At 50.9% G+C, this 27,950-nt stretch overlaps 1 protein-coding gene across 1 annotated transcript in view; it reads right to left on the reverse strand.

The window, feature by feature from the left end:
* The window catches only part of ARMC9 (armadillo repeat containing 9), a 417,510-nt gene that overhangs the window by 230,832 nt on the left and 158,728 nt on the right, over window positions 1-27,950 (reverse strand). The window contains exons 10-13 of the mRNA XM_086944561.1: window positions 25,151-25,185; window positions 10,176-10,287; window positions 8,946-9,038; window positions 2,564-2,654 (exon numbers count right to left, since the gene is read on the reverse strand). Coding sequence (XP_086800687.1) covers window positions 2,564-2,654; window positions 8,946-9,038; window positions 10,176-10,287; window positions 25,151-25,185 — 331 coding nt within the window. The remainder of the gene's footprint in view (window positions 1-2,563; window positions 2,655-8,945; window positions 9,039-10,175; window positions 10,288-25,150; window positions 25,186-27,950) is intronic.

Here is a 27,950-nt window from a genome sequence, read left to right on the forward strand (position 1 = left end):
ATTCTCACAATGGGGCTCATGTGGGACGTTGGCTCATTGATGGTTAAACCAAACAATGTTAGGAATTTGGCCAACATGCAGAGGTAATTTTTGAATGACTATGGCGATCCTACATTTCATGACCAGTAATTTAGGGACAGGAATATGTGCACTCCTGACCTCTGAAGATGGGAACCAACCACTGCTATCACTTTCGAAAAGATGGAGCACCGGGGGCCAGATGTAGGTAATCTCAGATTACCGATTCTTAAATACCGAATCATACCGATTCGACATTTAAGAACAGGCAAATGGGATGTAGGTAATTTTACCGAAAAAATTACCGAATCAGTAAGTTTCGGTAATTACCGAATCAGTATTTACCGATTCGGTAATTGCCATTCATTCCTATGGGCCTGGTGGCCCATAGGAATGAATGGCAATTACCAAATCGGTAAATACAGATTCGGTAATTGGGGGAAACATTGAAGGGTGTCACTTTGACACCCTGTTGCACCCCTCAATTGTGTATGGGTGCACATGTTGCAGACATACATGCCCTAAGGGCATGTATGTCTGCAACATGGCACGAAGCAATTTGCATAAAATTGCTTTTTGTGGGGTTTTCTTTATTTACCATCAACTTGTAGTTGGTGGCAAATAACGAATCCCAAAAGGGGAAAGAACTCATTTGAGTGCTCCCTACATTGCTAATTCGGTAATTTACCGATTTGGTATTTTAAGGAATCGGTAATTTACCGATTCCTTAAAATACCGAATCGGTAAATTACCGAATTAGCAATTTGGGCACCTACATCTCAGTAGCCTAATTCCGGTCGGTAACGGCCGAAATTCTGTAATATCGTCCGTTACCGACCGGAATTACGCTTCCTACATCTGGCCCCAAACCACCAACTCCAGTGCCTTACTGGTGTGGCACAGGCGATACCAGGCAAAGTTGGGGCTGAAAAAATTCTGAAGTTGACAAAGTGAAGGAATATGAAACACAACAAGGGCACCCAATCGAGTCAGCACAGGACCTCGGGGAACATATTAGTGGAAGCAACAGTGGTCCTATGCAAGGAGGGAATGTAAACAAGGGATAAATATAGACACAATGGAAACTATATTGTATATTGACTTGCCCAGCCGGGCAGGGGTCTAATATTTAATTTTCAACACAATTTTTAGAAGAATACCTTCAACAATTTCTCTATCTACTCTGCTAACCATGACAATTTGTAAACGTTCGGGTACAGGCTTGTGCCCATCTCCAAGAAATTGTTGAAGGTATTTCTCTAAAAATTGTGCTGAAAATTAAAAATTAGACCCCTGCCCGGCTGGGCAAGTCAATATACAATATAGTTTCCATTGTTTCTATATTTATCCCTTGTTTACATTCCCTCCTTGCATAGGACCACTGTTGCTTCCACTGACAAAGTGAAGGAAGCAAGAGAATGATGCTTGCAGAGTGCCACATTATTTCTCTTCATACAGAGAATTAACAAGGTCAATAGCTAAAGAACGAAGGAGAAGACACTGGACCAGATATATCAATATTAGTAATAGTGATTCTCAAAGTGTGATTTTCTGCGAATCACCTCATGGGTATTAACGAGGTAGGTCTCGATTTGTGACCTATTAGGAATTGCTAAAATCACAGGGATGGGCTCGCTGGGTTCAGCAGACCACTATTACTGTGATCGTTTTTAAATAAAGCAATCTTTTTATTTTTTAATTCAGCCCGTTTTCCTTAGAGCTTTCAGTCTAAAAAGAAAAATTTTAAGTGTTCTTTTAATTTTTTAAGAGTAGGCAGCGGTCTGTAGGACCACTGACAACTCTTAAAAAACGTGTTTGCAACCATTCACAAACGGGAAGGGGATTCCTCAGGGATCTCTTCCCATTTGCAAATGAGTTGAAGTAGGCAGTAAAATGCGAATGTTTAGTGATCGCATTTTGGTCGCTAAGCAGTCTTATATACCGCTGCGATTCGGTATTAGGAAGTGACGCCCTAAACACGCCCCTTCCTAAAACTGAATGGATATGTATGTGCAATTCCAAATTGTGATTCTGTAACGTGTTACCGAATCACAATTTGGGGATGGTACATACCAAAATGCATTTTTCCGGTCACAAACGGAAAAAAAAGCTTGATACCCATTGCTCTCACACTCCATAACACAACCAGTCAGGAAAGACTGGAGAAGACTCTTTTCATGCACCAGAATTCTTTTTCAGGACATAGAGTCCATTAGTGGAAGTTCAAATATGTACATGTCAGCAAGCATAATTGCAGAAACAGGATCAGACGGCTACCCCACACGCATGTTCTTCATGCAGCTTGTCAACATAGTTTGTATGCGTTACAACCATCAGTTCAGAGGGAGAATTGAAGAATGTGCTGTGGAGGGGTACATCAGACATGGTTGCAACGTTTGGGGGAACCTTGCGGGTAGGGTGAAATCACGATGGCTAAAGTTTATGCTGGTGTCAAGCAGATGTTTGCAATACATAGAATTAATGCAGCAATTTCTCCAAGTTACAAAGCTGGGAGATAATGCACAGAGCAGGACAGGACTCTTACCCTCAGCCAGAGACGCAAAGGCGTTGACGAGCCGGGCAGCGTATTGCCGGACGATCTCGCTTTTGGAGTGCAGCAACTCAAGCACGCTTCTCTGCGAGGGAGAAAAGCACAGTGGGCGTAATACAATAGTATCGGATTCATTTCACAACACTGATGTCTAAAGGCAATATGATACAACCATCCAGACAGAGCACTATCATTTTTCAGCCAATCTGACCGACCAGCAGGCAAACTGCTGACGGTAGGCACACACCTCAGTCTGCGCTTCAAGTATACATCCGTTCTTTGGTCCTCACCATTCTCAAATGCACAGTATTATACAGTTACCTGCTTAATTGCATGTATCTTTTTTCCCCTACAGGAGGAATATTTTGGCTAAAGAGATATTTTCGAGACCTTTATAGTAAAGAGATTAAGTTTCACACTTCTTTACACACAAAGTTAGACTTTTATGGTTTAGAGACCACATTCCTGAAGCACTTTTATAACATAAGATACAAAAGTTCCAAAGGCTGCCTCTAAAAGCTGACTTATCTGCCAAGTGCAAGTGTTACAACCTCCTTGCTAGAGGACTCTCTAGGTATCAGATGCTAAGAAACCACTCTCCCTGCCCTCTGGGGTGCGTCATGCGACAAAGGTGCGAGGTGCAACTAGAAATAAAAACATTTTGTGGAAACTTCCTCTAGTTAAGGTGATTGTGTGAACAAAGGACATGCGTTTGTCCAGAGCACTATGGACTGAATATCCAAGCAGTAAATTCACACACACCCCATTCTGTCTGAAGTGGAGGCCTGCCAGGAGCAGCCAACCAGGAACACCCCACAGCACTGCTCTGAAGGAACTGTGGGGCATGCCAGGTGCAGCCAGCCAGAGGCATCCCACGTCACTGCTCTGGAGGCCCTGTGGGGCCTGCTAGGTGCAGCCAGCCAGGGGCATCCCACGGCACTGCTCTGGAGGCACTGAGGGGCCTGCCAGACGCAGCCAACCAGGAACACCCCACAGCACTGCTCTTGAGGCACTGTGGGGCCTGCCAGGTGCAGCCAGCCAGTGGCATCCCACATCACTGCTCTGGAGGCACTGTGGGGCCTGCCAGGTGCAGCCAGCCAGTGGCATCCCACATCACTGCTCTGGAGGCACTGTGGGGCATGCCAGGTGCAGCCAGCCAGTGGCATCCCACATCACTGCTCTGGAGGCACTGTGGGGCATGCCAGGTGCAGCCAGCCAGTGGCATCCCACATCACTGCTCTGGAGGCACTGTGGGGCATCCAGGTGCAGCCAGCCAGGGGCATCCCACAGCACTGCTCTGGAGGCACTGTGGGGCATGCCAGGGGCAGCCAGCCAGGGGCATCCCACATCACTGCTCTGGAGGCACTGTGGGGCATGCCAGGGGCAGCCAGCCAGGGGCATCCCACATCACTGTTCTGGAGGCACTGTGGGGCATGCCAGGGGCAGCCAGCCAGGGGCATCCCACATCACTGCTCTGGAGGCACTGTGGGGCATGCCAGGGGCAGCCAGCCAGGGGCATCCCACATCACTGTTCTGGAGGCACTGTGGGGCATGCCAAGGGCAGCCAGCCAGGGGCATCCACATGACTGCTCTGGAGGCCCTGTGGGGCAAGCTAGGTGCAGCCAGCCAGGGGCATCCCACCTCACTGCTCTGGAGGCACTGTGAGGCATGCCAGGGGTAGCCAGCATTCCAGATCACTACTCTGGAGGCACTGTGGGGCATGCCAGGGGCAGCCAGCCAGGGGCATCCCACATGACTGCTCTGGAGGCACTGTGAGGCATGCCAGGGGCAGCCAGCATTCCAGATCACTGCTCTGGAGGCACTGTGGGGCATGCCAGGTGCAGCCAGCCAGGGGCATCCCACGGCACTGCTCTGGAGGCACTGTGGGGCATGCCAGGTGCAGCCAGCCAGGGGCATCCCACATGACTGCTCTGGAGGCACTGTGGGGCATGCCGTCCTGCACCTAAGCCACAGTACAGAAAAATTAAATTATAATAACATTGCGTCCCTTCATCCTGAAAGAGGAAGGAGTGAATTTCTGTTATACCAAGAAAATCCATCTCTCTCTCTCTCTCTCTCTCTCTCTCTCTCTCTCTCTCTCTCTCCAAGTCAAGTTTAGTTTACTTGCCTATGTTACTTTGTTTTACCCAGGTTTGGTATCTGCAGGAAGGGACAGCATGGAAACTACATTGCGGCCAAACATTCTTAGAACGCGGTGGCAAAATCTTTTAAGACAGCAAGTGTAACCCAGCTATCTCAAAGTATATTTGCAGACACGCAAAACATTCACCTAAATTGTGTCTTTTGGCATAGCACAAAGTGAAATATCAGATGGAGGAAGTCATACCCAATCAAAACAATTTATTTATTTTATTTATAAAGTTTTATATAGCGCAAACTTGATCCCGAAGGATATCAGAGCGCTTTACAATTTAAGGCAAAGGTAACGAATCGGAACATTAGTCTAACATTGTGAATCTAATGGGCATTGAATCAACTAGAACAATGCAAGTAAAGTTGCATCTCTACATAACATAGCTAAGCTTTAAGATCTTTTTTGAGTTTTAAATGTTTAAGGGTAGATTTAAATCAATTTAAGAATTACAAATGGATTAACCTGCAACGAGCGTAGTGAACATCAAGGGTTGTATCAATGAAACATCCTATTGCAAAACTTGTGACTCGACAGGTAGAAACTTTGGCGAACAATGTAAAGGGATTCAAACAAAACCCTGTTCTTCACCGGCTGGCGCATTGACAGGGAAGCAGATTCAAATTTCTTCAGCCAAAAGTAACACAGACTGCACCGTTTTGAAAATGCTGGAATCGATTCAAATCTTTTTCTGGCAGCCCTAGATATACTGAGTCGAAGAAGTCTAAGCGAGGTGAGGTCAAGGCATTCAGTGCTGCTATTTTGTGAGACATACTAAACAAATGTTCTGTGATAGTAAAGTCAACACTCAAGCTATATGTTTGAAAGTTGAGTAGATCGTAATGTCCAGGTTTCTCGCTAGTTTGGAACATGGTCCCATTGAAGGAGCAGGAATGACTGATCTGGGTGTATTTTGCCACGGGGCATCCGGGTTTAGAATGGGTTTCATTTTCAGCAGCTAAGGCCATGGACCAACAAATGGGTACCAGAGCCTGGGGCAAATCTAGCTGACGAAACATCGATCACTTCCTGATGTTCAACAAGCTTGAGTGTCAACTGCCCACACATAGGAGGTCATTATGATGTCGGGCGGATTGCCTCTGCCAGGCTGGCGGTAGCCACCGCCGTCCTGGCGGAGGCAATCCGCCCGTGATCCACACTAGTTTTCCCCCCCGCCATGCGGCCGGGGCGGAAAAGGAATAATATGGTGGCGGTGTCTATCAGACACCGCCAGCCATATTATGATATTTGTATTTAGGTGCCTTTCCGCAGTGGCGATTCCGCCACGGAAAGGCATGCGGTCTTCACTCTGGGGGCCCCCCTGCGGGCCCCCAGAGTAAAGGAGAGGGGGGGTGCACACGGGGGGTACCTGTAGTACCCCCCTTCATTTGCATTTACAAAGCGGCAGGCACCACGCAGTGCCTGCCGCTTCGTAAATGCAAATGCTGAAATGCATTTTTAGCATTGTGGCGGTCGGTGCAGAGAGCACCGCCCGCCACAATGCTAAAAATACAGGATGTGCCCGCCACTGTGCCGGGCACATCCTAATACTCCCCAGGGGACCCCCGCCCTTATGGCGGGCGGTCCCTATTACCACGAGGATGGCGGGCAGGCAAAGTCCGCCCGCCATCCTAATGACCCCCATAGTGTCTGTGCCAAGCGTACTGTATTGATAACATGAGCAAGCCGACAAGGCGAGACTTACAAACCCATAGACCAGCACGTAAAGTGTTGTTGCTTCAGCAAAGTAAATACATCAAGGAGCACAGACTGGGTTTCAATTACAAACTATGTGTCTTGTCACAGCTGCAGCTTAACGAAATGATTACGCAATGCCCCGTTGTCAAAATCTGATTGGAAGAAAAAAGAGCCAGGTGTGCGAAAGGATTCTGTGGTCTCAAAGGCTCCTATTCTCAAAATCGGAGCCTTTGTGACTGCAACATTATCTTTTTGGTATGAACAAAACCCAAATTGTAATACAGTATGGTGTTACTGCATCGCAATGTGGGTTTCTGAGTACACACAGAATCGTTGCTCGGAAGGGGCATGTTTAGGGTGTCACTTTCAAACAGAGATTCACAATGGGATGTATTTAGGTTTTGCAACCAAAATCCTGTTACAAAACAAATAATATTTTACTGACTAAAAAAAAGGTAGTAGTAATCCAAGCGAACAGGAAGGAATGTTTGTGAATGCCGACAAGAACATTTTTAGGAGTAGGCAGCTGTCCCAAGGACCACTGAGGTGTTAAATACTTTTTTTTTAAAGTTTGTACAATTTCCATTTTTTTAAATGCATTGCATTTAAGAAAAAAACATTTATTTATTTAAAAGCAGTCACAGACATGATGGTCTGCTGATTGGTGGCAGAGAATCTTAGTGTGTCGCAGTAGTTTGCAACCTGACTCATTAACATGCATGTGGTAGGTCAAATTGCAACTCATTACAATTCTGATCTGACCTATATTCATATATAGATCGGTTAGCAAAATACCACTGAATTGGCTAAAAGTTGGTGCGCAAATTACAACCACTTTTAGTGAGTACAATGTTTGTGAATCTGGCCCACAGAAACCGCCCATGAAATGCCATCCTGTTGCTTACCATCCCATCTACGCAATGGCAAACCATAAAAAAGACATGCTAGCCAATGGTTGAAGAGTGCTAACCCAAAACTCAAGCTTTCTGTAATGTGTACTGTACATTTCTGAAGAATGTAGGACAAAAGGTTGAACAATCACTGAAGCAGCTTGTAGGCAGACCTAAAGAAGGCTCGGGTCACATCGTATCCGCTTTGTGGCCCAATGTACAGCGCAGTGAGAAGGGCAAGCAGTACGGCTGTCCTCCAAGTAGGAGACGCTTGAACTGCGATGCTTTGGTACTGTGGAGGTGGACATGGAGCTCCTCTTGCCTCACGGCACTGATGTCCTAAAGTTGGGAGAGGGTGCCACTCCACAATGATTTAGAAGTGGGCGATTAGAGAAAATGAGCAGGCTTTACTCTGGAGGTATGTGTTCAGTAGCTATGGTCCTTGTGAAGAGATCTGCACTCAGGTAGCAGTCTTGGTACAGCAGTGTACAAAGGAGCAGTGTCTCTGAAATCCCTGTCTGACCCTAGATTCAATATTGAGGAATATTGAGGAAATAAGTCAGAAATCCCTGAGTAGGAGTGGGGTGGATCAGAGGGTAAAAGGGACGAGGAGCAAGTTGCTGTTCCTTTTCTAGCAGCCACCAGATAGAGCTCCTGGGCCGCTGTGGTGTGGTGCCCTCACCCCTACCGGTGCACTCACCCCCACTGGTGCACTCACCCCCACTGGTGCACTCACCCCCACTGGTGCACTCACCCCCACTGGTGCACTCACCCCTACCGGTGCACTCACCCCTACCGGTGCACTAACCCCGACTGGTGCACTAACCCCGACTGGTGCACTCACCCCGACTGGTGCACTCACCCCTACCGGTGCACTCACCCCCACCGGTGCACTCACCCCCACCGGTGCACTCACCCCCACTGGTGCACTCACCCCCACTGGTGCACTCACCCCTACCGGTGCACTCACCCCTACCGGTGCACTCACCCCCACTGGTGCACTCACCCCCACCGGTGCACTCACCCCCACTGGTGCACTCACCCCCACCGGTGCACTCACCCCCACTGGTGCACTCACCCCTACCGGTGCACTCACCCCTACCGGTGCACTAACCCCGACTGGTGCACTCACCCCGACTGGTGCACTCACCCTGACTGGTGCACTCACCCCTACCGGTGCACTCACCCCCACCGGTGCACTCACCCCCACCGGTGCACTCACCCCCACTGGTGCACTCACCCCCACCGGTGCACTCACCCCTACCGGTGCACTCACCCCCACTGGTGCACTCACCCCCACCGGTGCACTCACCCCCACTGGTGCACTCACCCCCACCGGTGCACTCACCCCCACTGGTGCACTCACCCCTACCGGTGCACTCACCCCTACCGGTGCACTAACCCCGACTGGTGCACTCACCCCGACTGGTGCACTCATCCCGACTGGTGCACTCACCCCTACCGGTGCACTCACCCCCACTGGTGCACTCACCCCCACTGGTGCACTCACCCCCACTGGTGCACTCACCCCCACCGGTGCACTCACCCCCACCGGTGCACTCACCCCCACCGGTGCACTCACCACCACTGGTGCACTCACCCCCACTGGTGAACTCACCCCCATCAGTGCACTTACCCCCTGACTGCGGTGACAGTCCAGCAGGTCATTGCTGATGTAGGCCTGCAGGACCGTGTCCCTCTGCTCCCCGGGCTGGCTCCTGGTGAAGCGCTGCATGAGAAGGACAAAAAAAAGTATCATTTAAAAAAAATCTGTAAAGTTTGTGCACCTGCTGGTTAGAATGTTTGTATGTGTAAAAAGTAGGACATGAAAGCAGAGGTGAGGGGCGAGTGTGTAAGAGAGAGTGACAGCCTGCCTCACACTGCCAGTCGTTGGGACCACACCGTGCTCATAAGAAGTTAGCAAGACAACTTCACGCCACCGCAACAGGGACTAGAAGAGATACTCATTAGGTTAAAAGACAGGCCCCCACATGTCTAAAGGGGCAATGCATTATTACTACTGCTAATACCTAGCGCCTAGACACCTCCGGGTAGTAGAGCGCTTTATACATTTTATTTTCAATTCATTTCTACAGGACTGGGAGCCCCATGCATTAAAGGGTAAACACACTGCATGATCATGATGATAATAATGACAATAGAAATAAAAACAACAACAAGCAATGCTACTAATAATATTAATAATAATACAAGATAGATTCCGACATATATAAAGGGATAATCCAGCCTCATTTTTAGTTCCATGCAAGGGAAAGAGACAGTAGGAAGAACCAATGTGAAAGGGACAGAAGGAAGGACCAATGGGGAAGAGACAGAAGGAAGGACCAATGGGAAAGAGGCAGAATGAAGGACCAATGGGAACAATGGGAAAGATACAGAAGGAAGGACCAATGGGAAAGAGGCAGAAGGAAGGACCAATGGAAACAATGGGAAAGAGACAGAAGGAAGGACCAATGGGAAAGAGATAGAAGGAAGGACCAATGGGAAAGAGACAGAAGGAAGAAGGACCAATGTGAAAGAGACAGAAAGAAGAACCAATGGGAAAGAGACAGAAGGAAAGACCAATGGGAAAGAGGCAGAAGGAAGGACCAATGGGAACTATGGGACCAATGGGAAAGAGACAGAAGGAAGGACCAATGGGAAAGAGACAGAAGGAAGGACCAATGTGAAAGAGACAGAAAGAAGGACCAATGGGAAGGAGACAGCGGAAGGACCAATGGGAAAGAGACAGAAGGAAGGACCAATGGGAAAGAAGGAAGGACCTGTGGGAAAGAGACAGAACAAAGGACCAATGGGACCAATGGGAAAGAGACAAAAGGTCCATACACAGAAAGACCACACCTACCCATCGCAGGGCCTGCAGCAGGAAGGCCTTCAATCGATCATTGCCAAACAGCAAATCCTTCTTCAGCTTCTCGTAATCCAGGGAGGGGAGCAGTGGCACCTCAAGAGGTTTCCTTACGTAGAGAGGGGGAAAGAGGCCATTGTACATTTAATATGAATCATTGTACTTGTCTTCTTCAAAGATATAGCAGCAAAGATATTGGATTTTATTTATAAAGAATGTAATTGGTAGTTTCTTGAGTGGCAATTACACCCATCAAAAATCTCACAATTTAGGGATAAGAAAACGTTCCCAACACCATTCTCTGACCACTATGAGCACTTGCAGGGGCAGAAACTACTCGAACCTCATCTCCCCATCCCACAAAACAATCTATGTTCTCTACAATGAATTTGTCCTTTCACCATAGGGAGGAAGTGTTCCAGAAAAAAGGGCAATAGCCATCTTTAGTACTTTGAAAGTAAAAGTTTCTAACTTCCAATTGTAGTTCCCAGGCATACAAATTTCCTTCAAACTAATATTCAATTGTTTCACTTTCATCTCAAAAAAGGAAGCCATGTTCTGGAGGCTTGTATTTTTTTTTCTCAGAAAATCACTAGTTTGGCATTGGCCCACACTATAAAACTCTCAAATGCTCGTTCAATCAACCCTGGAACCAACAACAGAGGATATTTAGATGAAGCTCAGTGATACAAGCTCTCGGTGGAGTATGGGATACCCTACGAATATTCTAATTTACTGGAGTACATATGAACCTGTGACTGATCCACAAGCTTGATATTTGATTGCAGACAAGATATTGTCTTCACTATTGATATCTGGAGTGTACAGACCTCTGACTTTAATCCTTTTGGTACCAAAGTCTTTTCCAGCAATATCTCCATCCTTAAAGGAGAAAAGATTATGCAATCTCGGATCCTGTTAATTTCATGGAACAAGTAGGTAGTGAAGAATATTACGACTTCATCGGTACCCTAGATTCAGAAGACTCTTTCAACATCAACGGTGATCTTTAACAGTCCTTGTATAAGAATGTAAGGCGTCTCCTAACTCAGAGAGAACGAGCAACCGGATAATCATCTTTTCATCAACATCCAACACGTGGCGGGGAATGGTGGCACTCTGATCTTTCACTCTGTGGGGAGGGAGGTGAAGTCAGTGAAAAGGCAGTAGATTATGATGTTGAGGGAACGCTTGACCTAAGAAAATCACAGTCCCACGACTAGCCGAGCTTCAAATACCAAGAACCTCTTGGTGTCTAGCATGCAGCATAATGCCTTCAGACATGTCCTGACAGGAAGTAATATCCCTTCATCCTTAACATCTACTCAGAGCAAAGCCTAAAGTGCATGGTGGTCCATATCCGACTTCTTCCGTCCACAGGACAGACGCTTCAAAAAAAGTGAAATCCCACAGTCTGTGATAAGTAAATAACATACCAAGACAAGGTCTTCTCATGAAATACTGTTTTAAAAGGTAAGCCAATAGTCAAGGTTGTCAAACAATCGCACAAAACTGTAAAGATTTAACTTGGATGTTGACAGCTAGTACTGCGCATTGTTGGACAGTAGAACTAATGGTTCCACTGAAGAAGACGGGTTCCTTGTCAGCACTTCCAAGCTCGTACCTATGTGACCCTATTACACCAAATACATACACTTTATTTAAAGTAACAGCGGTAAGGCTAAATCTGCCATTTATTTTTTTACGGAGTTTTATGTAGCGCGAACTTGACCTGAAGGTATCGCCAGGTATCAGAGCCCTTTACGTAGCACCAGTTGCATTACATGAAGACACATTCATTTTTGTGAGGCACGCCTTGGATTTTCAATCCAGTGTGGTTCCTAATATCAATAAGTGCATTAAGTTGGTGTTGACCAAAGTTTGAAGAAGCCCGTCGCAGCAAAGCATTGCATGAGCCACAGTCCGCAGAGGCAGTCACTGGAAGCTCCTGTTCTCCGTCTCCTTACCATTTGGTGAGAAGGTGCCTTGTTCTTCATACCAAACTCCCCGATCACCATTATCATACGGATCATCCAACTGTGAAGAGTCATCATTTGAATCCAAAGGCAAACGCAGCGGCGGGCTCAAATTTGGACTCAAAGCCGCAGCCGGCGAAACGGGCAGCTGGAGCGGCATTACAATACCACAAGATAGCGGAAAGAAAATACTATTGGCACTCAAAGATTCTCCAATGTCTTCAACTCGACTTCCGGTGTTGCTAGATCAACACAAAACTCGTTGAAGTTGTAACTAGTTCCAACTGAGGCAATGCCTCAGTTGTAACTAGTTCCAACTGAGGCAATGCCTCGAGAAGGTCATCAACTGTCGGCCAATGCAGAATTGCAGAGTTCTCGGACGCCTGCCATGGATACGCACAGGAAGACACTTTGCACCACCTCCTTTCGTGATCGACTAGGCGTCGCTGCCTGAGTTTGTCTGCCTTGGAGTTTAAAGATCCTGCCAGGAGGTGTGCAATCAGGGCGGTGTCCTGCCGATTACGCCAGGTCCAGAGGCACAGGATCTCTCGGCAAAGAGTCCAAGATCCCACTCTGCCCTGTTTATTGCAATATCATGTGGTGGTGGTGTTGCTGTTCCATTTTCTCGTGCCATGTCCCACACCCGTAATCTCTGCCCTGTCTATCAAGTTCTATTGCAGTTCATGTAGCCCTGCCCAGTCCCTCAAGCTCTGCTCCAGGTCACCATGCCACCAGCCCCAGCCCCTCAAGATAGGTCACAATCCATCAGGACCTACCTCAGTCCCTCAAGCCCTGCCCAATCCCTCAAGCTCTACTCCAGGACCTCACGCTCTACTCCAGGACCTCAAGCTCTACTCCAGGACCTCAAGCTCTACTCCAGGACCTCAAGCTCTACTCCAGGACCTCAAGCTCTACTCCAGGACCTCAGGCTCTACTCCAGGACCTCAAGCTCTACTCCAGGACCTCAAGCTCTACTCCAGGACATCAAGCTCTACTCCAGGACATCAAGCTCTACTCCAGGACATCACGCTCTACTCCAGGACATCACGCTCTACTCCAGGACCTCACGCTCTACTCCAGGACCTCACGCTCTACTCCAGGACCTCACGCTCTACTCCAGGACCTCACGCTTTACTCCAGGACCTCACGCTCTACTCCAGGACCTCACGCTCTACTCCAGGACTCCAAGCTCTACTCCAGGACATCAAGCTCTACTCCAGGACATCAAGCTCTACTCCAGGACATCAAGCTCTACTCCAGGACATCAAGCTCTACTCCAGGACCTCAAGCTCTACTTCAGGACCTCAAGCTCTACTCCAGGACCTCAAGCTCTACTCCAGGACCTCAAGCTCTACTCCAGGACATCAAGCTCTACTCCAGGACCTCAAGCTCTACTCCACGACCTCAAGCTCTACTCCAGGACCTCAAGCTCTACTCCAGGACCTCAAGCTCTACTCCAGGACTTTAAGCTCTACTCAAGGACCTCAAGCTCTACTCCAGGACCTCAAGCTCTACTTCAGGACCTCAAGCTCTACTCCAGGACCTCAAGCTCTACTCCAGGACCTCAAGCTCTACTTCAGGACCACAAGCTCTACTCTAGGTCACCATGTCACCAGCCCCTCAAGATAGGTCACAATCCATCAGGACCTACCTCAGTCCCTCAAGCCCTGCCCAGTCCCTCAAGCTCTACTCCAGGACCTCAAGCTCTACTCCAGGGCCTCAAGCTCTACTCCAGGACCTCAAGCTCTACTCCAGGACCTCAAGCTCTACTCCAGGACCTCAAGCTCAACTTCAGGACCTCAAGCTCTACTCCAGGACCTCAAGCTCTACTCCAGGACCTCAAGCTCTACTCCAGTCCCTCAAGCTCTACTCCAGGACCTCAAGCTCTACTCCAGGACCTCAAGCTGTACTCAGGTCACCATGTCACCAGCCCCTACCTACCTCAGTCCCTCAAGCCCTGCCCAGTCCCTCAAACTCTACTCCAGGACCTCAAGCTCTACTCCAGGTCACCAGCCCCTCGAGATCAGACACAATCCATCAGAACCTACCTCAGTCCCTCAAGCCCTGCCCAGTCACTCAAGCTCTACTCCAGGACCCCAAGCTCTACTCCAGGACCTCAAGCTCTACTCCAGGACCTCAAGCTCTACTCCAGGACCCCAAGTTCTACTCCAGGACCTCAAGCTCCACTCCAGGACCCTAAGTTCTACTCCAGGACCTCAACCTCTACTCCAGGACCTCAAGCTCTACTCCAGTCCCTCAAGCTCCACTCCAGGACCTCACGCTCTACTTCAGAATCTCATGCTGACTCCAGGTCACCAGCCCTAGCCCCTCAAGGTAGGTCACAATCTTTCAGGACCTACCTCATTCCCTCAAGCTGTACTCCAGTCCCCCAAGCTCTACTCAGTTCACCATGTCACCAGCCCCTCAAGATCGGTCACAATCCATCAGGACCTACCTCAGTCCTTTAAACTCTACTCCAGGACCTCAAGCTCTACTCCAGGACCTCAAGCTCTACTCCAGGACTTCAAGCTCTACTCCAGGACTTCAAGCTCTACTCCAGGACTTCAAGCTCTACTCAAGGACTTCAAGCTCTACTCCAGGACCTCAAGCTCTACTCCAGGACCTCAAGCTCTACTCCAGGATCCCAAGCTCTACTCCAGGACTTCAAGCTCTACTCCAGGACCTCAAGCTCTACTCCAGGACCTCAAGCTCTACTCAGGTCACCATGTCACCAGCCCCTCAAGATCAGTCACAATCCATCAGGACCTACCTCAGTCCCTCAAGCCCTGCCCAGTCCCTCAAGCTCTACTCCAAGACTTCAAGCCCTTCCCAGTCCCTCGAGCTCTACTGCAGGGCTTCAAGCTCTACTCCAGGACCTCAAGCTCTACTCCAGTCCCTCAAGCTCTACTCCAGTCCCTCAAGCTCTACCCCAGGACCTCAAGCTCTACCCCAGGACCTCAAGCTCTACTCCAGGACCTCAAACTCTACTCCAGTCCCTCAAGCTCTACTCCAGTCCCTCAAGCTCTACTCCAGTCCCTCAAGCTCTACTCCAGTCCTTCAAGCTCTACTCCAGGACCTCAAGCTCTACTCCAGGACCTCAAGCTCTACTCCAGGACCTCAAGCTCTACTCCAGGACCTCAAGCTCTACTCCAGTGTCTCAAGCTCTACTCCAGGACCCCAAGCTCTACTCCAGGACCCCAAGCTCTACTCCAGGACCTCAAGCTCTACTCCAGGACCCCAAGCTCTACTCCAGGACCCCAAGCTCTACTCCAGGACCTCCAGCTCTACTCCAGGACCTCCAGCTCTACTCTGGGACCTCCAGCTCTACTCCAGGACCTCCAGCTCTACTCCAGGACCTCCAGCTCTACTCCAGGACCTCCAGCTCTACTCCAGGACCTCAAGGTCTACTCCAGGACCTCAAGCTCTACTCCGGGACCTCAAGCTCTACTCCAGGACTTCAAGCTCTACTCCAGGTCACCATGTCACCTGCCCCTCAAGATCAGACACAATCCATCAGGACCTACCTCAGTCCCCCATGCTCTGCCCAGTCCCTCAAGCTCTACTCCAGTCCCTCAAGCTCTACTCCAGGACCTCAAGCCCTGCCCAGTCCCTCAAGCTCTACTCCAAGACTTCAAGCCCTTCCCAGTCCCTCGAGCTCTACTGCAGGGCCTCAAGCTCTACTCCAGGACCTCAAGCTCTACTCCAGTCCATCAAGCTCTACTCCAGGACCTCAAGCTCTACTCCAGGACCTCAAGCTCTACTCCAGGACCTCAAGCTCTACTCCAGGACCTCAAGCTCTACTCCAGGACCTCAAGCTCTACTCCAGGACCTCAAGCTCTACTCCAGTCCCTCAAGCTCTACTCCAGTCCCTCAAGCTCTACTCCAGTCCCTCAAGCTCTACTCCAGTCCCTCAAGCTCTACTCCAGTCCCTCAAGCTCTGCTCCAGTCCCCCAAGCTCTGCTCCAGTCCCCCAAGCTCTACTCCAGTGTCTCAAGCTCTACTCCAGTGTCTCAAGCTCTACTCCAGGACCCCAAGCTCTACTCCAGGACCTCAAGCTCTACTCCAGGACCCCAAGCTCTACTCCAGGACCCCAAGCTCTACTCCAGGACCTCAAGCTCTACTCCAGGACCTCAAGCTCTACTCCGGGACCTCCAGCTCTACTCCGGGACCTCCAGCTCTACTCCGGGACCTCAAGCTCTACTCCAGGACCTCAAGCTCTACTCCAGGACCTCAAGCTCTACTCCAGGACCTCAAGCTCTACTCCAGGACCTCAAGCTCTACTCCAGGACCTCAAGCTCTACTCCGGGACCTCAAGCTCTACTCCGGGACCTCAAGCTCTACTCCGGGACCACAAGCTCTACTCCAGGACTACAAGCTCTACTCCAGGTCACCATGTCACCAGCCCCTCAAGATCAGACACAATCCATCAGGACCTACCTCAGTCCCCCATGCTCTGCCCGGTCCCTCAAGCTCTACTCCAGTCGCTCAAGCTCTACTCCAGGACCTCAAGCCCTGCCCAGTCCCTCAAGCTCTACTCCAGTCGCGCAAGCACTACTCCAGGTCACCATGTCAGCATCCCAACCCCTCGAAATAGGTCACAATCTATCAGGGCCTACCTTTGTCCCTCACGCTCTACTCCAGGACCTCAAGCTCTACTCCAGGACCTCAAGCTCTACTACAGTCCCTCAAGCTCTACTCAGGTCACCATACTCCAGTCCCTCAAGCTCTACTCCAGGTCACCAGACCCGGCCCCCCATTTTCAGTCACAATCCATTGGGACCTACCTCAGTCCCTCAAGCCCTGTCCAGTCCCTCAAGCTCTACTACAGTGCTTCAAGCTCTACTCAGGTCACCATGTCACCATCCCCTCAAGATCGGTCACAATCCATATCCATCAGGACCTACCTCAAGCCCTGCCCAGGCTTCAAACTCTACTCCAGGACATCAAGCTCTACTCCAGGACCTCAAGCTCTACTCCAGTCCCTCAAGCTCTACTCCAGTCCCTCAAGCTCTACTCCAGGACCTCAAGCTCTACTCCAGGACCTCAAGCTCTACTCCAGGACCTCAAGCTCTACTCCAGGACCTCAAGCTCTATTCCAGGACCTCAAGCTCTATTCCAGGACCTCAAGCTCTACTCCAGGACCTCAAGCTCTACTCCAGTCCCTCAAGCTCTACTCCAGGACCTCAAGCTCTACTCCAGGACCTCAAGCTCTACTCCAGGACCTCAAGCTCTACTCCAGGACCCCAAGCTCTACTCCAGGACCCCAAGCTCTACTCCAGGACCCCAAGCTCTACTCCAGGACCCCAAGCTCTACTCCAGGACCCCAAGCTCTACTCCAGGACCCCAAGCTCTACTCCAGGACCCCAAGCTCTACTTCAGTCCCTCAAGCTCTACTCCAGTCCCTCAAGCTCTACTCCAGGACCTCAAGCTCTACTCCAGGACCTCAAGCTCTACTCCAGGACCTCAAGCTCTACTCCAGGACCTCAAGCTCTACTCCAGGACCTCAAGCTCTATTCCAGGACCTCAAGCTCTACTCCAGGACCTCAAGCTCTACTCCAGTCCCTCAAGCTCTACTCCAGTCCCTCAAGCTCTACTCCAGTCCCTCAAGCTCTACTCCAGGACCTCAAGCTCTACTCCAGTCCCTCAAGCTCTACTCCAGGACCTCAAGCTCTACTCCAGGACCCCAAGCTCTACTCCAGGACCCCAAGCTCTACTCCAGGACCCCAAGCTCTACTCCAGGACCCCAAGCTCTACTCCAGGACCCCAAGCTCTACTCCAGGACCCCAAGCTCTACTCCTGGACCCCAAGCTCTACTCCAGGACCCCAAGCTCTACTCCAGGACCCCAAGCTCTACTCCAGGACCCCAAGCTCTACTCCAGGACCTCAAGCTCTACTCCATGTCACCATGTCACCAGCCCCTCAAGATCGGTCACAATCCAGCAGGACCTACCTCAGTCCTTTAAACTCTACTCCAGGACGTCAAGCTCTACTCCAGGACCTCAAGCTCTACTCCAGGACCTCAAGCTCTACTCCAGGACCCCAAGCTCTACTCCAGGACCTCAAGCTCTACTCCAGGACCTCAAGCTCTACTCCAGGACCTCAAGCTCTACTCCAGGACCTCAAGCTCTACTCCAGTCCCTCAAGCTCTACTCCAGGACCTCAAGCTCTACTCCAGGACCTCAAGCTCTACTCCAGTCCCTCAAGCTCTACTCCAGGACCCCAAGCTCTACTCCAGGACCCCAAGCTCTACTCCAGGACCTCAAGCTCTACTCCAGGACCTCAAGCCCTGCCCAGTCCCTCAAGCTCTACTCAGGTCACCATGTCACCATCCCTTCAAGATCGGTCACAATCCATCAGGACCTACCTCAAGCCCTGCCCAGTACTTTAAGCTCTACTCCAGCCTTTCATACTCTACTCCAGCCCTTCTAATTCTCCAGGACCTCAAGCTCTACTCCAGTCCCTAAAGCTCTACTCCAGGACCTCAAGCTCTACCCCAGGACCCCAAGCTCTACTCCAGGACCCCAAGCTCTACTCCAGGACCCCAAGCTCTACTCCAGGTCCTCAAGCTCTACTCCAGGACCTCAAGCTCTACTCCAGTACCTCAAGCTCTACTCCAGGACCTCAAGCCTTGCTCAGTCCCTCAAGCTTTACTCCAGTCCCTCAAGCTCTACTCCAGTCCCTCAAGCTCTACTTTAGGACCTCAAGCTCTACTCCAGGATCCCAAGCTCTACTCCAGGACCCCAAGCTCTACTCCAGGACCTCAAGCCCTGCCCAGTCCCTCAAGCTCTACTACAGTCCCTCAAGCTCTACTCAGGTCACCATGTCACCAGCCCCTCAAGATCGGTCACAATCCATGAGGATCTACCCCAGTCCTTTAAGCTCTACTCTATGACCTCATGCCCTACTCCTGTCCCCCCCCAAGTCCTACTCCAGGACCTCACGCTCTACTCCAGGACCTCAAGCTCTACTCCAGGACCTCAAGCTCTACTCCAGGACCTCAAGCTCTACTCCAGGACCTCAAGCTCTACTCCAGGACCTCAAGCTCTACTCCAGGACCTCAAGCTCTATTCCAGGACCTCAAGCTCTACTCCAGGACCTCAAGCTCTACTCCAGTCCCTCAAGCTCTACTCCAGGACCTCAAGCTCTACTCCAGTCCCTCAAGCTCTACTCCAGTCCCTCAAGCTCTACTCCAGTCCCTCAAGCTCTACTCCAGGACCTCAAGCTCTACTCCAGGACCCCAAGCTCTACTCCAGGACCCCAAGCTCTACTCCAGGACCCCAAGCTCTACTCCAGGACCCCAAGCTCTACTCCAGGACCCCAAGCTCTACTCCAGTCCCTCAAGCTCTACTCCAGTCCCTCAAGCTCTACTCCAGGACCTCAAGCTCTACTCCAGGACCTCAAGCTCTACTCCAGGACCTCAAGCTCTATTCCAGGACCTCAAGCTCTACTCCAGGACCTCAAGCTCTACTCCAGTCCCTCAAGCTCTACTCCAGTCCCTCAAGCTCTACTCCAGGACCTCAAGCTCTACTCCAGTCCCTCAAGCTCTATTCCAGGACCTCAAGCTCTACTCCAGGACCCCAAGCTCTACTCCAGGACCCCAAGCTCTACTCCAGGACCCCAAGCTCTACTCCAGGACCCCAAGCTCTACTCCAGGACCCCAAGCTCTACTCCTGGACCCCAAGCTCTACTCCAGGACCCCAAGCTCTACTCCAGGACCCCAAGCTCTACTCCAGGACCCCAAGCTCTACTCCAGGACCTCAAGCTCTACTCCATGTCACCATGTCACCAGCCCCTCAAGATCGGTCACAATCCAGCAGGACCTACCTCAGTCCTTTAAACTCTACTCCAGGACGTCAAGCTCTACTCCAGGACCTCAAGCTCTACTCCAGGACCTCAAGCTCTACTCCAGGACCCCAAGCTCTACTCCAGGACCTCAAGCTCTACTCCAGGACCTCAAGCTCTACTCCAGGACCTCAAGCTCTACTCCAGGACCTCAAGCTCTACTCCAGTCCCTCAAGCTCTACTCCAGGACCTCAAGCTCTACTCCAGGACCTCAAGCTCTACTCCAGGACCCCAAGCTCTACTCCAGGACCTCAAGCTCTACTCCAGGACCTCAAGCTCTACTCCAGTCCCTCAAGCTCTACTCCAGGACCCCAAGCTCTACTCCAGGACCCCAAGCTCTACTCCAGGACCTCAAGCTCTACTCCAGGACCTCAAGCCCTGCCCAGTCCCTCAAGCTCTACTCAGGTCACCATGTCACCATCCCTTCAAGATCGGTCACAATCCATCAGGACCTACCTCAAGCCCTGCCCAGTACTTTAAGCTCTACTCCAGCCTTCCATACTCTACTGCAGCCCTTCTAATTCTCCAGGACCTCAAGCTCTACTCCAGTCCCTAAAGCTCTACTCCAGGACCTCAAGCTCTACCCCAGGACCCCAAGCTCTACTCCAGGACCCCAAGCTCTACTCCAGGACCCCAAGCTCTACTCCAGGACCCCAAGCTCTACTCCAGGACCTCAAGCTCTACTCCAGGACCTCAAGCTCTACTCCAGGACCTCAAGCTCTACTCCAGGACCTCAAGCCTTGCTCAGTCCCTCAAGCTTTACTCCAGTCCCTCAAGCTCTACTCCAGTCCCTCAAGCTCTACTTTAGGACCTCAAGCTCTACTCCAGGATCCCAAGCTCTACTCCAGGACCCCAAGCTCTACTCCAGGACCTCAAGCCCTGCCCAGTCCCTCAAGCTCTACTACAGTCCCTCAAGCTCTACTCAGGTCACCATGTCACCAGCCCCTCAAGATCGGTCACAATCCATCAGGATCTACCCCAGTCCTTTAAGCTCTACTCTATGACCTCATGCCCTACTCCTGTCCCCCCCAAGTCCTACTCCAGGACCTCACGCTCTACTCCAGGACCTCAAGCTCTACTCCAGGACCTCAAGCTCTACTCCAGGACCTCAAGCTCTACTTCAGGACCTCAAGCTCTACTCCAGGACCTCAAGCTTTACTCCAGGACATCAAGCTCTACTCCAGGACCTCAAGCTCTACTCCACGACCTCAAGCTCTACTCCAGGACCTCAAGCTCTACTCCAGGACCTCAAGCTCTACTCCAGGACTTTAAGCTCTACTCCAGGACCTCAAGCTCTACTCCAGGACCTCAAGCTCTACTCCAGGACCTCAAGCTCTACTCCAGGACCTCAAGCTCTACTTCAGGACCTCAAGCTCTACTCCAGGACCTCAAGCTCTACTCCAGGACCTCAAGCTCTACTTCAGGACCTCAAGCTCTACTTCAGGACCTCAAGCTCTACTCTAGGTCACCATGTCACCAGCCCCTCAAGATAGGTCACAATCCATCAGGACCTACCTCAGTCCCTCAAGCCCTGCCCAGTCCCTCAAGCTCTACTCCAGGACCTCAAGCTCTACTCCAGGGCCTCAAGCTCTACTCCAGGACCTCAAGCTCTACTCCGGGACCTCAAGCTCTACTCCAGGACCTCAAGCTCTACTCCGGGACCACAAGCTCTACTCCAGGACTACAAGCTCTACTCCAGGTCACCATGTCACCAGCCCCTCAAGATCAGACACAATCCATCAGGACCTACCTCAGTCCCCCATGCTCTGCCCGGTCCCTCAAGCTCTACTCCAGTCGCTCAAGCTCTACTCCAGGACCTCAAGCCCTGCCCAGTCCCTCAAGCTCTACTCCAGTCGCGCAAGCACTACTCCAGGTCACCATGTCAGCATCCCAACCCCTCGAAATAGGTCACAATCTATCAGGGCCTACCTTTGTCCCTCACGCTCTACTCCAGGACCTCAAGCTCTACTCCAGGACCTCAAGCTCTACTCCAGGGCCTCAAGCTCTACTCCAGGGCCTCAAGCTCTACTCCAGGACCTCAAGCTCTACTCCAGGACCTCAAGCTCTACTACAGTCCCTCAAGCTCTACTCAGGTCACCATACTCCAGTCCCTCAAGCTCTACTCCAGGTCACCAGACCCGGCCCCCCATTTTCAGTCACAATCCATTGGGACCTACCTCAGTCCCTCAAGCCCTGTCCAGTCCCTCAAGCTCTACTACAGTGCTTCAAGCTCTACTCAGGTCACCATGTCACCATCCCCTCAAGATCGGTCACAATCCATATCCATCAGGACCTACCTCAAGCCCTGCCCAGGCTTCAAACTCTACTCCAGGACATCAAGCTCTACTCCAGGACCTCAAGCTCTACTCCAGTCCCTCAAGCTCTACTCCAGTCCCTCAAGCTCTACTCCGGTCCCTCAAGCTCTACTCCAGGACCTCAAGCTCTACTCCAGGACCTCAAGCTCTACTCCAGGACCTCAAGCTCTACTCCAGGACCTCAAGCTCTACTCCAGGACCTCAAGCTCTACTCCAGGACCTCAAGCTCTACTCCAGGACCTCAAGCTCTACTCCAGTCCCTCAAGCTCTACTCCAGTCCCTCAAGCTCTACTCCAGGACCTCAAGCTCTACTCCAGTCCCTCAAGCTCTACTCCAGGACCTCAAGCTCTGTTCCAGGACCTCAAGCTCTACTCCAGTCCCTCAAGCTCTACTCCAGGACCTCAAGCTCTATTCCAGGACCTCAAGCTCTACTCCAGGACCTCAAGCTCTACTCCAGGACCCCAAGCTCTACTCCAGGACCCCAAGCTCTACTCCAGGACCCCAAGCTCTACTCCAGGACCCCAAGCTCTACTCCAGGACCCCAAGCTCTACTCCAGGACCCCAAGCTCTACTCCAGGACCTCAAGCTCTACTCCATGTCACCATGTCACCAGCCCCTCAAGATCGGTCACAATCCAGCAGGACCTACCTCAGTCCTTTAAACTCTACTCCAGGACGTCAAGCTCTACTCCAGGACCTCAAGCTCTACTCCAGGACCTCAAGCTCTACTCCAGGACCCCAAGCTCTACTCCAGGACCTCAAGCTCTACTCCAGGACCTCAAGCTCTACTCCAGGACCTCAAGCTCTACTCCAGGACCTCAAGCTCTACTCCAGGACCTCAAGCTCTACTCCAGTCCCTCAAGCTCTACTCCAGGACCTCAAGCTCTACTCCAGGACCTCAAGCTCTACTCCAGGACCTCAAGCTCTACTCAAGGACCCCAAGCTCTACTCCAGGACCTCAAGCTCTACTCCAGGACCTCAAGCTCTACTCCAGTCCCTCAAGCTCTACTCCAGGACCCCAAGCTCTACTCCAGGACCCCAAGCTCTACTCCAGGACCTCAAGCTCTACTCCAGGACCTCAAGCCCTGCCCATTCCCTTAAGCTCTACTCAGGTCACCATCCCTTCAAGATCGGTCACAATCCATCAGGACCTACCTCAAGCCCTGCCCAGTACTTTAAGCTCTACTCCAGCCTTTCATACTCTACTCCAGCCCTTCTAATTCTCCAGGACCTCAAGCTCTACTCCAGTCCCTAAAGCTCTACTCCAGGACCTCAAGCTCTACCCCAGGACCCCAAGCTCTACTCCAGGACCCCAAGCTCTACTCCAGGACCCCAAGCTCTACTCCAGGACCCCAAGCTCTACTCCAGGACCTCAAGCTCTACTCCAGGACCTCAAGCTCTACTCCAGGACCTCAAGCCTTGCTCAGTCCCTCAAGCTTTACTCCAGTCCCTCAAGCTCTACTCCAGTCCCTCAAGCTCTACTTTAGGACCTCAAGCTCTACTCCAGGATCCCAAGCTCTACTCTAGGACCCCAAGCTCTACTCCAGGACCTCAAGCCCTGCCCAGTCCCTCAAGCTCTACTACAGTCCCTCAAGCTCTACTCAGGTCACCATGTCACCAGCCCCTCAAGATCGGTCACAATCCATCAGGATCTACCCCAGTCCTTTAAGCTCTACTCTATGACCTCATGCCCTACTCCTGTCCCCCCCAAGTCCTACTCCAGGACCTCACGCTCTACTCCAGGACCTCAAGCTCTACTCCAGGACCTCACGCTCTACTCCAGGACCTCAAGCTCTACTCCAGGACCTCAAGCTCTACTCCAGGACCTCAAGCTCTACTCCAGGACCTCAAGCTCTACTCCAGGACCTCAAGCTCTACTCCAGGACCTCAAGCTCTACTCCAGGACCCCAAGCTCTACTCCAGGACCTCAAGCTCAACTCCAGGACCTCAAGCTCTACTGCAGGACCCCAAGCTCTACTCCAGGACCTCAAGCTCTACTCCAGGACCCCAAGCTCAACTCCAGGACCTCAAGCTCTACTCCAGGACCCCAAGCTCAACTTCACTTCACCAATGTGCACTATACCACCGCGTTGCTGCTTGTCGTACTGACAGAACTACATAGGTTTTTAAGTTTATCCAACTGTTCATAAAACGTTGACAACATGACGAATAAAACATCAATAAATCATGTACACATAGACATGAACATTATTCACTTAAAACAAATACAATTGTTTCAATGAAACTTTTTAATCTGTTCTTAACACAGAGACTTCTTTATGATGCAGATGATCCAAAGATGTAGCATGCCCAATGCATTTTGGGGCCCCTTGGCCCTTCTTCAGGGGATTTATTAAAGACTAACAACTCCTGAGAACCCATTATAATGGTTCTTCCACGCCTCGCTGCTGTCTTTAAGTAGTGTGATGCCTCTGTAGAGCCAAACAAATCTCACATACGCTAAATCTATCTCGTACCCGACCATATCTAAAGAATGTTGCTGACAGTTACAAACACAATGTGACGCTAGATTAGTTTGATAACAATTCATAATTAAAACAAAAAATATGAGGGAGTTCTCCACGCTTTCTATATGGTATGTACTCATGTCAGACTCCTCACCACTGAATATCCATGTAAGATCCAACTGAATAAAATAAATCTCACTTGAATGAATTTAAAACGCCAGCCGTTCTCTTTCTGGACATCTTACGGCAGAGCTCAAAGACTCTTTTAGGCTACCTGCACTCCACTGTGCGGACGCAGCAATCAAATATGCCAGTGCCTTGATACCGTTGCGCCTTATAAACATATTTGACACCCATGATGGGGTTACTTACACTGGGGCGATGGAAGCTCTCAACATAGAGGAAGCCTGTGGAGAAAAAAAAATAGCAAAATCACTATCAAATATCAATTGGCAGTTAACTAATAATTTATACTGTTAAGACCTCGATTTCACAATTTTGACGTCACTTTTTTAAAGTGGCATATAATCCCTCTTGCCTATGCCCGTCACACCCTTGTTAAACGTACCAGTACTTTTATACACGTAGGGGGGACTATTGTGGCATTGGTAATGTAAGCAAAGAGTCCAGGAGGCGCTATCTTACAATCAATGTGCTGTGTTACAAGGTTTGGTTTCCATCAGATAGATGCAGTCTGGTCTTCAGTGTGCTTTCAGACCCACTCAGAGCTGCATCCCTCATAATATGAGGCTGAGCCTTCAGAATCTGCTGTCATAGGTAAGAAATGTAAGGATGCCTCCCAGATGTGCGGTCGTAAAGGTAATGTAAGTCGGCATCTAGGATGTGCTGTCGTACAGGTCATGTAATGCTGCCTCCACAATGTGCACTCGTACAGTTAAAATAAGGCTGCATCGCAGGTGTGCTCTCGCACAGGTAATGTAAGCATGCACCAGGATGTTTTCTGTACAGGTATGTAAGGCCGCCTCCAGGACGTGCAATTGTACAGGTAATGTAAGCTTGGCCCCATTATGTGCTCTTGTACAGGTAATGTAAGGCCCTGTCCAGGATGTGCTCTCGTACAGGTAATGTAAGGCTACCTCCAGGATGTGCTCTCGTACATGTAATGCAAGGCCGCCTCCAGGATGTGCTCTCGTACAGGTAATGCAAGGCCGACTTGAGGATGTGGTCTCGTACAGGTAATGTATGCCTGCCTCCAGGACGTGCTCTCGTACAGGTAATGCAAGGCCGACTCCAGGATGTGCTCTCGTACAGGTAATGCAAGGCCGACTCCAGGATGTGCTCTCGTACAGGTAATGCAAGGCCGCCTCCAGGATGCGCTCTCGTACAGGTAATGCAAGGCCGCCTCCAGGATGTTTTCTCGTACAGGTAATGTAAGGCCGCCTCCAGGATGTGCTCTTGAACAGGTTAAGCAAGGAAGCCTCCAGGATGCGCTCTCGTACAGGTAATGCAAGGCCGCCTCCAGGATTAATTAATTGCAAGTTTATATAGCGCTAGGATCGACTCCCGGAGGAGTATCTCCGCGTTTCGACCGCTGCGAAACCCTTCCTGGCTTCCCTGAGAGATGGTCCCTTAGTGGGTATCTCCAGGGTGAGACCAGGCATCCCCGGCGGTCTGGTGGGGCCGTTAGTGAAGATGAGGCAAGCTAATGCCCAGAGTTGCCGAGTGTGATCGCTGATCAGAGTGGGCACCGAGGCGAGAGAATTATCGAGTCCGCTGACCCTGGTTCAGAAACCTGCCGCGTCGGGAATCGAACCCTGGTCCCGGGCCGTCCTCTGCTCTCGGGTCTGCCGCCTCTAACCAGTGAGCCACACTACTTCACAAGGATGTGCTCTCGTACAGGTAATGTAAGGCCGCCTCCAGGATGTGCTCTTGTACAGGTTATGCAAGGAAGCCTCCAGGATGCGCCCTCGTACAGGTAATGCAAGGCCGCCTCCAGGATGTCTCTCGTACAGGTAATGTAAGGCCGCCTCCAGGATGCTCTCTCGTACAGATAATGTAAGGCCGCCTCTAGGATGTGCTCTCGTACAGGTTATGCAAGGAAGCCTCCAGGATGCGCTCTCGTACAGGTAATGTAAGGCCGCCTCCAGGATGCACTCTCGTACAGGATATGCAAGGCCGACTCCAGGATGTGCTCTCGTACAGGTAATGCAAGGCCGACTCCAGGATGTGCTCTCGTACAGGTAATGCAAGGCCGCCTCCAGGATGTGCTCTCGTACAGGTAATGTAAGGCCGCCTCCAGGATGTGCTCTCATACAGGTTATGCAAGGAAGCCTCCAGGACATGCTCTCGTACAGGTAATGTAAGGCTGCCTCCGGGATGTGCTCTCGTACAAGTAATGCAAGGCCGCCTTTCATGACGTGCTGTCGTACAGGTAATGTAAGACTGCCTCCAGGACGTGCTGTCGTACAGGTAACGTAAACCTGCCTCCAGGACGTGCTTTCAAAGGTGCTGTTTCACAAGTCAAGGACCCCTCCCCGAGCAGTTACATACAGTCTGCCGGTGAGCGCTCACAAGTTGCACAAGAGCCTTTGCCGAGCTAAGGGACATTGCACATGGATAAATGGTGCAATCAGTTTATTTTAAGCAGGAAAGCAGCTGTGCTTGGCCTCGTCTCGGAGCTTTGTCCTAGACCCCAACCAGTCCTGCTGGGGATCTCAGAGGCAGTAAAAATAAAGCTAGGTCTTTGTGGTGCTCGAAGAACATAGCACGAGGAACGGGGGTGGGTGGGGTGCAGGTGACGATATTGTCACCACTGCGCCCTTAAACAGTGGAACTTACGTTTATTTACTCTCTAAAATCACCTGAGACACTCAACCTGTATAATCTTTAATGGCATCAAAGTATTTAATGATGTCTAAACCCACTGCCACTCAACTACAGGGAGGCCACCATCAGCTCCCTCCTCCCAGAGGGGTACGGGAATGGCCCTCACAATTGTGTCTATCAACAGTAGCAGAGAAGAGGGGCGTGGCTAGCAGCCAACGATGGCGGCCGCAGCTTAGAGAGGCTCCCGTGACGAGGCGGCTTTCCACTGAAATCTGTTATAATTATCCTGATTTTCAAGGTGTTTGAAGGGGTGGATCGGACCCAGAGTCCGTGCAGCACCCGGCGGAACAGTTTTGAGGCAGTGAAGGCCCTGGCACAGCTCGAA

Source organism: Lissotriton vulgaris, chromosome 11, assembly GCF_964263255.1.
Source record: "Lissotriton vulgaris chromosome 11, aLisVul1.2, whole genome shotgun sequence".
Classification (NCBI taxonomy): Eukaryota; Metazoa; Chordata; class Amphibia; order Caudata; family Salamandridae; genus Lissotriton; species Lissotriton vulgaris.